The sequence below is a fragment of the Phoxinus phoxinus genome (assembly GCF_949152265.1).
Source record: "Phoxinus phoxinus genome assembly, chromosome: 11".
NCBI lineage: Eukaryota > Metazoa > Chordata > Actinopteri > Cypriniformes > Leuciscidae > Phoxinus > Phoxinus phoxinus.
Genome location: NC_136886.1, coordinates 7,960,470 through 7,975,943, shown reverse-complemented (window position 1 = coordinate 7,975,943; position 15,474 = coordinate 7,960,470). Strand labels below are relative to the sequence as shown.

General features: G+C 37.6%; 1 protein-coding gene across 1 annotated transcript in view; it reads right to left on the bottom strand.

The window, feature by feature from the left end:
• The window catches only part of cntn3b (contactin 3b), a 66,738-nt gene extending 51,640 nt beyond the window's left edge, over positions 1-15,098 (bottom strand). The window contains exons 1-3 of the mRNA XM_079629351.1: positions 14,514-15,098; positions 3,139-3,278; positions 972-1,107 (exon numbers count right to left, since the gene is read on the bottom strand). Of these exons, the coding sequence (XP_079485477.1) occupies positions 972-1,107; positions 3,139-3,193 (191 nt within the window). The 5' untranslated portion in view covers positions 3,194-3,278; positions 14,514-15,098. The remainder of the gene's footprint in view (positions 1-971; positions 1,108-3,138; positions 3,279-14,513) is intronic.
• Between the last annotated feature and the right edge of the window lie 376 nt (positions 15,099-15,474).

The window sequence follows — 15,474 nt, the reverse complement described above, 5'->3', positions numbered from 1 at the left end:
TGACTATTTTGCATGTTGTTGAATATATGCATAATAAGTCTCTTCATTTCCTTTCCATCAGAGTTTATTTATGGTTACATATCTGCATAAAAAAACCCAGGATCTGGGTCGAAAGTCAAACTCATTCGACCTTGGAGACTCCAGCTGTATTGTTTGTTCAAAAGTAAAGGTAGCATCATGACTTAAACTGTCAGTGTGCTCTTCTTCTTTTTGAACATTGATACTCTCGTAATGTTCAGTTAAATTGGTGTTTTCCGCAAAGATGCACTAAAAGGAAATGTAAGCGTTTAAATCGAATGTCACTCACAAGGTTATTATTTCCCTCCCTAGTGCTTGCCTGAGCATTTACATGATGCTGACCCAAGCTACGAAACACAATATACCACAGAGCTAGAGCACACTGCTATTTTCAGAGCAGACGCCTCACAAGGGAATATGCGGGACAGTATCTTAGAATCTCTAGCACAAATTAGTCATTTAGATCCCTCCCAATTTCAAAGCCAATTTTCGTCCTTACAGTAGCATGCATACCCCTCTCAGAAAGATAAATTTGGAATGCTAATTCCTAAAGCTCTTGCTGAGATGTGTACACAGAGTAATGGATTGTTGAACATATCTTCGGAAGTAGGCTAAATTGCCTTTTTGTAATTTTTTTAGATCAGTCTTTAGCGAAGCTAGTTGATGCGCATTTAAAATTGTTGACACTGGTGAAACTCTGGAAAGCAAATGGAAATGGGTCACAGTCGGATGCCACTGGGATAGGCTGCTAGGAATACAGTAGTTTACTGGATTTATGCAATGGCAAACCCGGAGGACAGATAAATTGCCTCTCACCTGGAAAATCAATAGCAATCAGTGCCAATCCTTTTCAAGTTGATCCTTACGGGAATAAGCTGCCAATTTGCCAAAACCAACTGCTTAAATGGTTTGTAATAGCAATGAAAGGATGCATAAACTGCTAGCATTCCTACCTGTAGTGAGGGGAAGGGACTCCGGATGCCTCACAGGTTAAAACAGCCTCCTGCTCAGGGGAATGGATGGGCAGTATCAGGTTATATGGTTCCGTTTTCCAGCTTGGACCGATAAACTTTGTGTCTTCTGCTTGTGCTGATGAGACAGAGACAGAGGAATCACATTTGTTTTACATTTAAGTAAAACACATTTTTTTAGAATCCAATGTATGACTTTCTTTCTTCTGCTGAACACAAAAGAAGATGTTTTGAAGAATATGGGTAACCAAACAGTTGATAGGCCCCATTGACTAGTATGTTTTCCATACTATGGAAGTCAATGGGGCCCATCATCTTTTTGGTTACACATTTTCTTCAACATATCTTCTTTTGCATTCCACAGAAGAAGGACATTAATATCCTTTAAGGATTGGATGCATAAATGTATCTCAATGATCCATTTAATATCCAAATCTGGTGTTTGTTGCGATAAGTCTTTAACCACAAAGACAAAACAGGGATCAAAGCATTATACTATATTACAAAAGAGTATAGTGCTTATATTATAAAATATAGTGCTTGAATGGATAAAAAAGATAAACTGATGCAAAACGGCAATATTGTTTGATTATATTGTGCATATGACAGCTGCTTTAATTTTAAGAAAAGCTGAACACATCCAGACCTACAATAAATACCATTATTTACACATATTTTGCAGCTCCATTTGTAATAATTTATCTAAATAAATTCAAAACACCAGCAGCCAATATTTTCTCTGTATTCATTAACATTATACAGGGATCCACCCTGCAGCCATATTTGTGAGAGAGCCAGAGAATTCTGCAACCATGCTGAAACCCCACACTACAGGAAAATACACTCCTGTGTCAGCTGCCGTTGAGGAAATATCAACAGAAAAAAGTTGTGCGTTTCATTTCTGAAATTACACACCATTACTATACGTTATTTGATGCATGTACTGCTTATAATTGTTCTGTGTTTTGGTTTCATGAATACAAGATGAAAAGAAAATGATGAAGTCTTTATTTCTCCACACAATAGCATCCGCACTCTCATTAATCAAATGTTACTTCTGTTATAAATACTGCCACCAATGAACAAAAATAAGTGGCCTCTGTGTTCCATTTGCAATCCACTGCATCCAGAGAGGCAGCAGTTTATAATAAGATACAGACAAGCCTCCATCCTATCCCATAATCATCTTTGACAAACATGGGTATTGGGCCACAACCTACCTGCAGCCTTTGTGGCGCCATAAATAGATGTATAAAAGGACAGAATAAAGAAATATATATAATATAGATACCCTACTGTTCACATGTTTGGGTTCAGTAAGATTTTCGCTTTTTGAAAGAAATTAAAAGGGTCCTGAATTGAGAAATACAATTAAAATTTAGACATGAAAGAGGTCATTGTACTTTAAAAACATCCTGAAACTCAAAACTTCCTTGTTAGTTTAAAAACAGCTTTTATTGAAACCAAGCTCTGAGGACGACTCGTTTCGGATATTGTCACATTGTTCGTAAGCACAACTTTCGTTTCACAACTGTTTTCCGCATTGAGGAATAATTGATGATTTCTGAAGGAGCATGTGATACTGAAGACTGGAGTAATGGCTGCTCAACATTCAGTTTAGCTATCATAGAAATAAATTGCATTTTAAAATGTATTTTAAAAAAACAGTGACTTTAAAATGGTAAACATTTTTCTCAATATTACTCTTATTACTGTATGTTTAATTAAATAAGTGAGAAAAAGATACAATACATTTCTTAACAACCCCAAACTTTTGACCAGTACTATAGATATAGATATATAATGAAAAATAACTTGAGGATCAAAATTAGGGTTAGGTGCTATTTATTTATATTGTGTGTGTGAATGGTGATTTCCTGTTAAATTGTAGTATACTTAAAAATAAACGATTACTTTCTCAATATATTTATTTTCTGGATATAATATGATAATTCAATTCAACGATATTCAAAACAACAATATTCTCAAGATGAATGCGTGTATCAACTCATCACCTTGTCTCAAACCTCCACCGAGGACTGAATGAATCGAAGGCTTAAGATCATAATGAAATTGTTTCTTGCATGACAGTCCATTGCAACACATTCAGAAAAGAAAAAAAAGAAAAAACAGCAGGACAATAATTTACCTGTGAGGCAGCCAATGATTGATAGCACCACAAGTCGTTTCCATAGTAACGTCATCTTTAGTTGCCAAGGGCAAAAGTATGACTCTCATCCAATTGCTTGTGAATGGAATGATTTCTCCCTTGAATGTGAGAAGTATAATCTGTGGGGGAAAGTAATTACAGAAATAATTAAAATAAGACATTTTGATTCATACAGTATATGACAGGCGCGTTGCTTCTATCGACAGATCTGAAATATTACACTCCTGTTTAAAAGTGATCACCTTGACTGTACGGACAAATGCTGGTGAAATGTTGTTGGATCAAAGAGAAAGTTAACAACTGAGTTTTTTTCAATGTGACGGCAACTAAAATATTAAAGCACTACAAACAAAAGCCCCGGGAGACTAGAGTCAAAAATGTGCAGAAAATCAATGCAATGATATTTTGAGTGTAAATGACAGATGGAAGTGTCGCTTCGATGGAAGAATAAAACAAGAAAGCAGACAGTTAGACTCCCCCAACTGTTAACTCCTTAAAAAATATTCATTGCGCATTTAAAAGAAAATAACAACTGCTTTTGTTGTGAAGCCTGATGCAGTCTAAATTATGCATTATTATTCACAATACCAAAGAAACAAACAGAAACCTGCAACATCAGAGAATTCAGGGGGCTGGAATTTGTTGACCTCAAAAGCTACTTTCTCTTGACTATTAATAGGAGCTAGAAGCCAACCTAAATACTGTTAGTCGCTTTCACTAGCACATAGAATTCCACCCACATATACAGACAAAATGACATCTTCGGAGGCCCTGCGTAGGGTTGAATCTGACACAATAATTCGCAATGACTTCTCGGAGGACCTTTCATTTTGATTACCAGAAATGTAGCCATTTACATATGAGGTTTATGCAGATTTCAATTACAATGTGCTGCCATCTTGCAGGAAATATTCTTCAAGGCCTCAAAGTGTTGTTGTTTTTTTAAAGTTGAAAAACTTTAAACTTAACACATCCTCAAAATACCCATTTGAAACTAGTATTTTAATCCGTCTCTTTTCATCTGTCCTCATTTCTTCTAGGAGGGTCCATGGGTTGTTGTGTGTATGTTGTAAATGTATGTTGTTGTTTTTTCCAGATCTTTCGATCTATTGGACATAATACGGTAAGCAAAACATATTGAGAGCATCTGCTTTTGTTTCTGCTCAGATAGCCTCAAGACCATGGCGGACGCTTTGAGTGTGTTAGAAATCAGGAATGGTGAAAGAACATTGTGCTTGGTATGTTTTTTGTCTTCAAACCAAATTTGGGTCTTCAGCTGACAAAGTTTAAATCCCATAATGTTCCTCGCATTAGTCTTTTGTGGCTATTCGGCTATGTTTTCTTAGTGTGAAGAACATTTTAATATCTAAAGAAAATAACCGGTTACCTCTATAACAATCTTTCTGTAAAATGGAAAGGTTCCAGGATGTTAAAGGTTCTATATGGAACCATAGATACCCAAAGAAAGATAATAGATCATCTATTTCACTTATTATTCACTATAAACCTTTATATGTTGCTCTTTAATATGCTATCATATGGGCATCTTGGATCAAAAAGCTACATTTACTAGTATTTAATTAATGCCCAGATGTTTTCTTGACAGACTGGAATGCACTTTGGGATTTTTATAACATTTCATGAGGAGCTCGCTCCTGTTAGTATTTGAGATTTTCTTTGATTTTCTTTATTTTGCTTTGAAAATCCCTAACTGTCACAGTTCCAGCTCTATGGCCTGAGGCAATGTGATTTTTTTTCTGTCTACAGAGCCAGTTAGTCAGCCTTTTTTTAAACACCCTGAAGTTTAAAACCATTTGTATACACTCTTTTCTCAGTTCAAATTCATAAAGCTTACTCATTTCTGGGATACTGGCCCTTTAAATCAATAAACGCATGAAGGCTTAGAGGAAGGGTAATCTGCTATCTTTGCATTATAATTGCATAATCTTCAGAGGAGCCCCTTGTTTAGCGCTGTATCCTAGTGGGGATAACTGCTGGGTGTCTGTCATAATTGCAGGGACAGGGGGTCTCTGGGAGGATTTGCCTGGCGTCTTTTAAGTTTGGGGGAGCATTATGCCGCAGGAAACTCTGTCAGATTGGATTACACAGCTCGGCTTTTTACACAGGACAAGAGGGAAGAGGAACTGTAGCTACAGTCCTCCCATGAAAAGCATTTCAGTTGTCATTGTTTCTCATTGTGACCTCTGTATGTAACCTGAATGCAGTGGCGTAACTTTGTTTTTAGAAGTATGTGGGACAGTAGTGTGTGTGTGTATGCGGTGTGGGGGCTAATTTTTTCTATGTGAATAAATTATTAAATTAATTATTTGACATAAAACCCATGTTTAATGTCATAGTTCCATCCTTACATCTACTATAATACAATATACTGTTAGTCTCGAGAATATTTACATTAGTGAATAAATATGTAGATTATAGATTTGTTTGTCCAAATGGACCGGTAGTTGCATTTTTGTTAAGAGTGCCAGAGGTTCTGGGGTCACATTCTCATTAAAACCAAAGATGTTCATCAGTGATTATATATCAAGAGCAGGGTAACGTTTTTTGTGCATTTTGTTTTGTGATTTCACCGGAATGAATGGAGAGTTAAGCGATATATTGAAGAGCTCGTCTGTGTGAAGACATGCATTGCATGAGTGCCAAGAGAACACTGTTGCCTTCCGCCACTGATAACAGCGGCAACAAGCACTCAGCATGATTTCAAAAACAACACATTCCATCGCCAGAGCGCCTATTATATAACACTAACGAACAAATTGCTAATCAAGTAGAGATGTTTATTTTGTATTATGTACTTCAGTGCTGCGAGATGTTTTAAAAAAAAGTGGTGGGGACAATATCAACCAATGGCAAAAAAGTGGTGGGGTGTCCAAGCCGCAAATTACGCTTATGCCTGCATGCAACCCCCCAAAAAGTACACTAACAGGCACATCAACAAAATAAAGGACAACTCACACCTGACAGCAAGGCTTTCAAGGGCAGATTTCTGTTGAAAAAAATGTGGGTTAACAAAAATAGATGTAGTTTTCAAATAGCTTGCATGTCACATCCAGCAACACGAGAGACAGGGCATGAATTGCAATTACAATTAATCTCTCATGATCCTCCCAAAAAAACTGAGCTGAGGTGTGATTTTTCCACAAGCTTCCAACCAACGTATTAAGCAAAATTATGAGCATTTGACTGGCAAACATAATGAGGCAGTGTGGCATCACCTCAGCAACAGTGCTATGCACCATTGCATGCATCTATTGCACCAGTAAATAAGATCAGTATTAGTTAGCATGAACATTGTTTTGGCATATATATTTGATATAAGAAGTGGTTAAAGGCATAGGATGTTTAGCCCCAATAAATTATTTTAAAGAATCAAAGGTGGGTATTCATGCTGATTTTATACATGTCAAGATCTGAGGACTGGACCAATATGCAACATGAGGTCTACATGTAATTATAATCCACTAACACAATGTATTACATGATCAACATGCCAAGCACTGTTGGTCTCATTATGGTGCATGATAGGCCAGCAGCCCACTGGTTGATGATGAAAACGATATATTGAGCCAATCATTGAGTAAATCTCCCACTTGAAGCTACAGTATAAAATTAGATTCCACGATAGACGGTGATTTTGTGGTTGGTTATGCAATAAATTCTACATCAATCTGATTCTAACATTGTTAGGCGATATTGTCAAGTAGGATGTCTACTGATTCCTCAGTTAGTAGATTACTTATCTAGTAAATTAATGGTTTATGTTACCGTTTAAAAAAGACATAAAAAGTAATAGTTTGTGTCAACGAGTGTTTATTAATTCTCAGCCCAATATTTGCCTCAATTATTTGTCTTACATGTATTGTAAAAACATAACGGGTTTGTAACATTGTGCAACATTCTAACCTTAACATCCGCGTCTTTTTTGTATGTGCAAACATTATTAAAATTTTGAAGGTTAGCCCAGTTAGCCTATTATGTAACATTAGCCTCGTCATATAACATTTCACAGGTCTTCAGTATAAAAAGAATGGATCTGTACTCTCATCAGATCTTCACTCAACCGGTTAAAAATAGTTCATAATAGAGACAAAGACAAAATCCTTCCATGTAGTCTAATTGCTGTCATCGTCCTCCTGCCACATACGCTCTTAGGTCATTGTCATGCCTCAGTGGTTTGCATTAAGAAAAACAAGCTTGTCAACATGTGAAGGATGCAGAATGGTTATTGCGTGCTCAAGTACTCAATGACTTCCGACAGCGCTGACTAGTGGTTAAAGTAATCGACTACCCAACAAGCCCTAATGTGTTCCTAGATCAACATCATATTTGTTATAAACCAGATTATTTTTAGTCAATTAGATTTTAGGGTTAGGTGTAGGCTAGTGGTTCTCATCTGTTGAGTTGCAACCCAGACAGCCCTGAAAAATGTTTTTTTTTTGGCTGGATTGTTGTTCCAAAACCAAAAACTAATGTTGATTAATGAACACATCCTACTTGGCAAACTCAGTCATCTCTTGACAAGCTGAAGTTCTAGAGGGAACAGGCCCTAAAACCACCCCCGTCATGCTCTTGAGCAAGCCACTTAACCCTAGTTTACTCCAGGGGGATTTTCTCTTTAATAAGTGCTTTAAGATGCTTTGGGGAAAAATGTCAGTTTAACCTGAGCATTATGTGTACTTTTAGACTATAATTACTGTAGATCAACTGCTTGGTAGTAACATTTGGTGTAGGAGCTGGTTTCATACTCCTGCTATAAATCATCAGCTTTTGTAACAATATGCTGAAGTTGACTGTATATTGTGTTTTAGCCAATGGTAATAAATCATGTTCAACAAACCATCAAACCATTGCAATTCAAGGTAGAAAGACCATCTGCTGCCAGCATGGTTTGAAGATGATCTGACTCACATTTGGTGAAAATCGGACAAATGGTCTAGGAAGTATTTTTTTCAAAGAAAATTAAAAGGGTGGACAGGAAGTTCAGCCGACTACGGCAGAATTGGCATCTGTGTTCTCGGCATGACCAAAGGAATCTATTAAGACCAGTTTCATTACAATTGGCAAAATTAATCAAAAGCTAATTTTGTATTCATTTTTTTTTTATTTCATTATAATTTTTGATGACAAGATGGTGGTCTCGAAACCATTTGAGCACCTTCATTTTGAGACAAATCAGTAATGATACGTTCATGACAGATTTTACGACTAATTTCAAAATGGCCGACACACACAATTGGGTATTGTTTGACTTGGCATGCTGCACCGAATCTAAAGAAACCAGTTTCTGGTTTTCTCCTCACCACTAAGAGGCACTATGCCGAAACTGTGCAGGTATTATCAGGGCATAGGCTAGTTATCATAACACACACCAATTTTGGTCTGAATATGTTAAAGCATTGCAGAGATAAAGCCTCAAGTTGATTCTGGTGTGCTCTTCATCAAATTCATTTGCGTGTTATTTAAAAATGGTTTGCTAACTGTCTTACAATGACAGCTGTCAGTGTAAAAACCTTGTCCCAAGATGCTTTTGATACATTTTAGACACAGAATGACAACCTCTCGTCGAGGAGCATTCAAGTGGGACTTAAATATGGCATGGAGGAATATATGAATATATAAAAGATTTAAAAATAAATATGGTGGTTCACAAGATTAATTTGGAAGTGAGGGTTTACAGATTACAATGCAAGCGAGAGAAGCCTTATGTTACGGTCGTCACGATCGCAGATGACAACATTCAGGATCAACACTGTTCGTGTACCGCAGGGTAAGATTCAATTCATTTACATTTAACCAGTTCGTGAGAACACCTATTTAGGTTTGTACGTTAGCATGGGCTCACTAACTTGAATTGTAACTTAATAAGAGTATGACAACCAGAAAATGAAAGTTTTCGTCTTTTTTGGGGATTGGGAATCAATCTTTAGGGAACCATTTTACTGCGCTCATATCTTTGATTTTATAAATACACTGGGCTTCAGTCGTATTGCGCAGATAATTGGTCCGTTTGCGCAAATCTTATCACACTTTTGAAACGAGCTGGTCAACGCATGCACAGAACGGTGGTTCAAAACATGAATACCCATGCCCATCCTCTCAGGATACCTGGAATCAGTGTTACAAGTACCCCAGCCACATCGTTTTACCATTTTTGTAGCATAAATACCATCAAAACAATGAGAGTATTGGATCTTCCAATGTTTCTCTATGGCGCTGAAACCTAAAGATGGCCGAGTTCCGGTCCCTGTGCAACTGATATTCAACTGCCACTGGCTCATCTGCATTCAAATTATTGGCACCCCTATAATTGTTTATGAGTAAAATATATCTGAAGTATATCCCTATTAATATTACATTTTGTTAGAACACCAGGGTGACTATGAACATGAAATTATCTAGCTAAGTATTCAACTTTCCCACATTTATCTCTCACCAAAAAACATCCCTCATTGCTCTAATCCTATTCATGAGCCAATCAAGGCACTAGCCAACGATAAGGTATGGCTTTGCACAAAAAAAAAAAAAAAAAGAGAGAAAAAAAGATTCAGCGAAATGGCTATGTCTGCAGAGGAGACCAACAGATCCTATGATGATGATAATGGACGCATCTTTCTCCGCTATTCAGTTTCCGAAGCAGTAAGGATAAAAGCATCCTCATGAGCTGCAAACTCTGTCTGCCGAAGCATCTGGAAATAACAGCCTTTCACAACTCCTCTCTGAAATTGCACAAACAAATTGAGGAAAGTCACTAGCAAACTGGCAAGCTGAAGTTAAATATGCAAAATAAGTTAGTAATTGCAAAAATGTAAAATTATATTTATAAAATTGGTAGATCCGAACCCGTTTATTTGTTAATTGCTTATAAACAATCTTTGTCAGGGGTTGTCCTGCAGTGAAAAATTACATTGGCAAATCCAACATGACTTAGTGCGACTGGGCTGCAAATTCATTATATAATTGGATAAAAACTGCATGTGATGTTCGCCGTGCTTACTGTACAGTATGTGCCACTTTACCTAGAGCCTTTAGGGCAAAATCAAACAGGGCATGCATTACTCTTAAGTACTAATTTTGTGTTAAAAATGTTGAAATAGGGCTTTTTAATTACATTTCATCATCATGAAAAAAAAGCCTTGAAAAACTACATAGCTAGCATAGTTTAAGCACCTGCATATCCTGCACTATTATTAGTTATCAATCAGAGGAATAAAACTTTCAACAAGTTGGCTAGATTGTAAATGTTTCCCTGCAAATTATCAGCTTGATTGAGAAAAATGCTATAAAATGTACATACTAATATTTAATGAAGTTAAATGTGTCATTAAAGAGAAAGCACCCACAAAAAATGAAAGATTATGAAAACTGCATTGCCCAGCGAATTAAAAGAAAAAAGGACACTCTATCTTCTACATCTTCAAGTAAGCAATGCAGAATTGACCAGATCGTTTCATTATCGGAGCACGCCAGATAAGCTGGTCATCAGCTTTATTTGTGAAGGCCTTCAGCCATTCTCAGTAGTTGAACAACCTGCCGTCAAGGCCCTGGTTAACTGGTGCGTTTGAGTATTCAAGAAGCTTGCATGTCAGAACATAACAGCTAAGCTTAGAAACGTGGAGATTGTGTCAACAACAACAGACTGTTGGAGTGTGAGGCAGAGAAGCTACATCAGGGTCACTGCTCACTGGATTGATGAGACTGTAGACCGGAGATCTGCTGCTTTAGCTAGCAAACGTCTCAGCGAGAGCCACACATTCGACGTACTCGCATCTACCCTTGATGATATCCACAGCCAATCTCACATCCCTGACAAGAACAACTACAGACAGTAGGTCTAATTTTTTGAAGGCCTTCAGAGTCTTTGGGGTGCAGGAAGAGACTGACGTGACAGCAGCTGACACTGAGGCTGATGATGACACTGAACATGAAGAGGAAGTAGAGTATCATTTTGGCAGCTGATTCTGGTTTAGAATATCATCCTCCAAAACACCAGCAATGTGCATGCCAACTGTTAAACCTAGTGGCAACAGCTATGCTTCTGCAGCTGAAACTCAGAATGTGATCTACAGAAAGCTATAATGCTCTGCTTTTTCTAAGTGCAATGCTATGTGGAATGAAAATGCAAGATCTTTGGAAGCTTCTGAGGTAGTAGACGGTGAGTGCCACCTGCAGTTTGTAAGACAAACCAAACTCAGTGGTGTTCACTACACCTGGCTGTCGAAAAGGGTGGTCCATTTAATTAAAGACCATGTTGAGGAGGCGATTCGGAATGTGTGTGGAGCCTTCAAAGTAAACATGTAACTAATCTCTGTAGTTATTTAACTGAATATTTAGCATTTGTAAATCAAAGTTATTACTAAAGCTTGATTTGCATATAAATATACAATATATTTCAGGTTGAATCCAGCTGAGATTGCATTTCTGGCTCAGTATTTACTGTAGCAGTGATGAAGCCTGTTACATTAGAACTCACTGTCTTACAGTCTGGGAGCAACACCCACATGGGATGTTTGCTCCCAAACTGTGTTGCACTAAGGGCAAAACTGAGGAGAATGGAGGCCTGAGCTTATCGCAGCTACCATCCTTTTGTCAAGATTCAAGACTTTGTGGATATCTGACACCCAAATAATTTAAAGAGGAAGGATAACCTGACAGCACTTTACAATATCTTCACCTTGCTCCTGTTTTTTGTTACTGTTTGTACCATCACCATATATATGTTCACTAGAGGGGAAGATTATTGGTGAAAAAATTACCAACTTAAATTCAGAAGACTTAAAATACAGCATCACCAAGTAAATTCCTCCATGGACTTTCTTCTCGGTTTCTCTTCCAAAAAAAGTATGGAAGTCATGGGTTTAGAAGAACATGATGACAATTTGTTCATTTTGGGGTGAACTTTTCCTTTAGGCCTCAATAAAAGATAAAAAATAAAAATAAAAAAAAGATAGGGAAACCGCACAAAGATAACAAGAGAGAAAAAAATAAGTTTGTGATCCAGACTGCAAAAAGCGAATTCGAAAGATGAATATTAAGAAAGAGGGAAAAAAACTTATATAAACTAACATTACTTTCATCTCTAATGGATTCCTCCCACATGTTCAAATTTATCTTTAGTCTGTCTTTAAATAAACTTTATACGCCACAATGAGAGAAATAAATAGTCTCGGAGGAAGCCAAGCTGTGCTGTGGAGTGGTTCGACTGAATTCTGCACATTGCTGTTTCTCAGTGTTCTCACCTCTAATTTGGCTGTGCTTGTTAGCAACAAAATGGGATGAGACATGCATCCCAGATGCATCCATAAATAAACATGAACACACGAGAGAAGGATCCCATTCCTATTTGAATAGCAGATGTGGTGCGGATAGAGAGCCGAATGTGTATTTTCTCCTGTGAGTCCTTCCTCTCTCTGTCTCACTCCTGCAATGCATAATGGCACTAAAGTTCTCAAAGCTTAGTCACACCTTTGTGAGATTATAAACCAGGCGATAGAAGGAGTGTTGGCTGATCTGAGGAGAGGCTGATAGTTTATTGATCCACCTAACACTTGTTTGAGGGTTTACTTCAAAAGAAACCAACCCAGATCAGATCACTATCATAAAAGTATTACAAGTACCGTATGTGTTTTTACCCTCTCACTGACAATTGTGGGGTTCTCAGATTTTTTGACAAATTAATTTCCATGGTGTTCCCAGTCATCCCTGGTTACTGTATGGAATTATATTAAACAACTACAAATGGCTCCAACAGGACCATCAACAGACAGAATGATTTTTCATGCTGACACGTAATATCCTGTTTACAAAAAAAACAAAAAAAACAATATCTAGCCAATTATATATTTAGAACAGAGCATGGAAGAACTAACCCTTGAAATTTCTCTTCATGGAATTCCATCTACATGTAGCTTCTATTGTGTGGGATGCATTATAAGAGAATTGTGTTACGGGCGACTAGTGTCAGAATGGAGATGCTGAAGAACAGCACCTGCCAGTTTTAATTTTTATCACTTGTATCTTGAGTCTGAGGAAATATGGTTATCTGCAGTAAGAGTGATGTGTGTGCCCTATGTGATCTTCTGCCCTACATGACTGAGATCAGTGTGCAGTTCACCTAATAAATCACATGTGCCGCTGCTACAAAAGCATAAGGCGCTGTCAGAATTAACATATAGCCTAATTACAGTATATAAAATGGCCAAAAATGCGCTTGTTTTAAGTGTTCTCTTTCTATATCCCCCAAAGAAAGCTGTTTAAATTTGTTTAACAACGGCTGATTAAATAGTTTTGCACTGTATTTGATATGTCATAGGTCAGAACATAAGGGTAATCATGCCAAGATGGCTGATGTAGACTATCGCTACCACACGCGCATACCTGAAGTACGGCCATCATCGATCCAGAAGTAAGTCCTCAATTAAATTCAGTGCTTTCAAAGTAGGCCTAGCTTACAAGGTTTCGGACACAGATTTTCCTGCAGTAAATATACCATTCCCCGGCTATTCTTCAGCCAAACACTGTGCAGCACGCGCACGATCAAGTTTGTTTAGATTTGTTTAGTCTGACTGATTCTCGAGCGAATCAAAAAACGTGTGATGATCCTAATACATTCCTGATTCTCTTTTTATGGTAAAAAAGAGCGATTTATTTTTGTGATGATTCTTTTCAGTAAATACAATAGAGGGTAACCCGCTCGCAATGAATAGGCTGACTTGATCTGATTTTTGTTGTGAGTTGAACTAATCGCTGAATCGTAAGTTATTCGTTTTATGTCAGCTAAACAAACCAGGAACTGAGTCTATGTTGAAGCCTATGCTACAGCTAGACACAAATGTCAGTGTTGACACATGAACGATATGAGTTATGTTACTATGCATAAAATGACTGAATTAATGGAATGTCACATTGTGTGTTTTTTATAATAGGCTAAAAAAAAAAAGTCTGTAAAGTTGATCTCTGTTCAAACGCCTTTTGAAATAATTCAATTTAAATCAATGATTGCATCGACTGCCGAGTAGGCTAGTTGGCGAAATTAATTAATAATTGCATTTCTTTTTATTTCCTCATATTCCTTCCTTAAAAGTAGGCTTATCACACGAGGAATCGTAAGAAACGTTAATTCGTTCAATTCAATTCCCATCAATTATCAGTTCATTGCATTCTAGAAGTCATAGGGGTCGTTGCCAGCTTTCCATGTGTAAAACTGGTCTTGATTTTCGTATTTAATATAATTCATTATTCATAATTTACATTATTTTGCATCTCGAAAAAAACTTGGGCCAACAGTTTAACTTTGAATAATCTTGCAGTGCATACTAGCTAATGAATCAACTCACCGAGTCACCGTGATGGGCTCCCGTTCACTGTATTCCGAGTCAAAATTAGAGAAGACGTGGGAATTTACTCCATATCCAGTGATGGGATGAATCTCGGCACCTCTAACCCCATAATGTCGCCGCCAACATCTTTCCCGATATCGTTCTCTCACTTTTAGTACAAAATAAATGCCCTCTAAATCGAAGACTGTGTGGAGACGGTCAGGAGAACGAGATTTATTCCCTCTCGCGCACAGAGATGCTCCTCGTATTCCCGCAAGCGCCCCGCAATTAGTCCACGAATCACAGCGCTCTGGCGTATCCACCGCACACACGTGCCCCGTGATCGGTTCCGACCAGCAGAGTGATCCAAAAGACGGTTGGTTAGGTATATATGATGCGTATCCCCTCCTCCAGCAGTCTCTCAGTGGATAAAATGCGCAGTTGTGGTACCTAACATGCTGCTGCCCCTCCAGCTAAGAGTGTCTCTGTAAGCACGCCCCAAATTCAATGAGCAAAGTGCCTCAAAGGGAAGATTTGTATGTGATAGTGATCATTTGCATCACTTGTCTAACTCCTGACCTCTCCGTGCTATTTCTGGTTTGTGATATTGTAATTAAAAATTGGGATGTCATAAACTGGACCCTTAACAATTTCATTTGCAATATTAGAACTGTAATAACATAATGGCTCTGCTTTAATTCCACTTACATTTGCATAAAGCTTATCTGTGCTATGCTGAGATATGAAGGGCAGCTCAGGATAAACCTAAAATGTAAGAAGATTCATTTGTTCCACGAAAGCTTCCTCCCTGTAGCATTTTCGGTTTGTTCACAGCTCGAACGAGATGGGTGCTAGTTGTCACACTTTTTACTCCTGTGAATATTTCTCAGGGCAGGTTTATTTTTGAAAATCAATTATAGGCACAAACCTTCAAGTCTTGGTTTAAAAAAAAAAAGCAATTAAACAGTTCATTGAACAC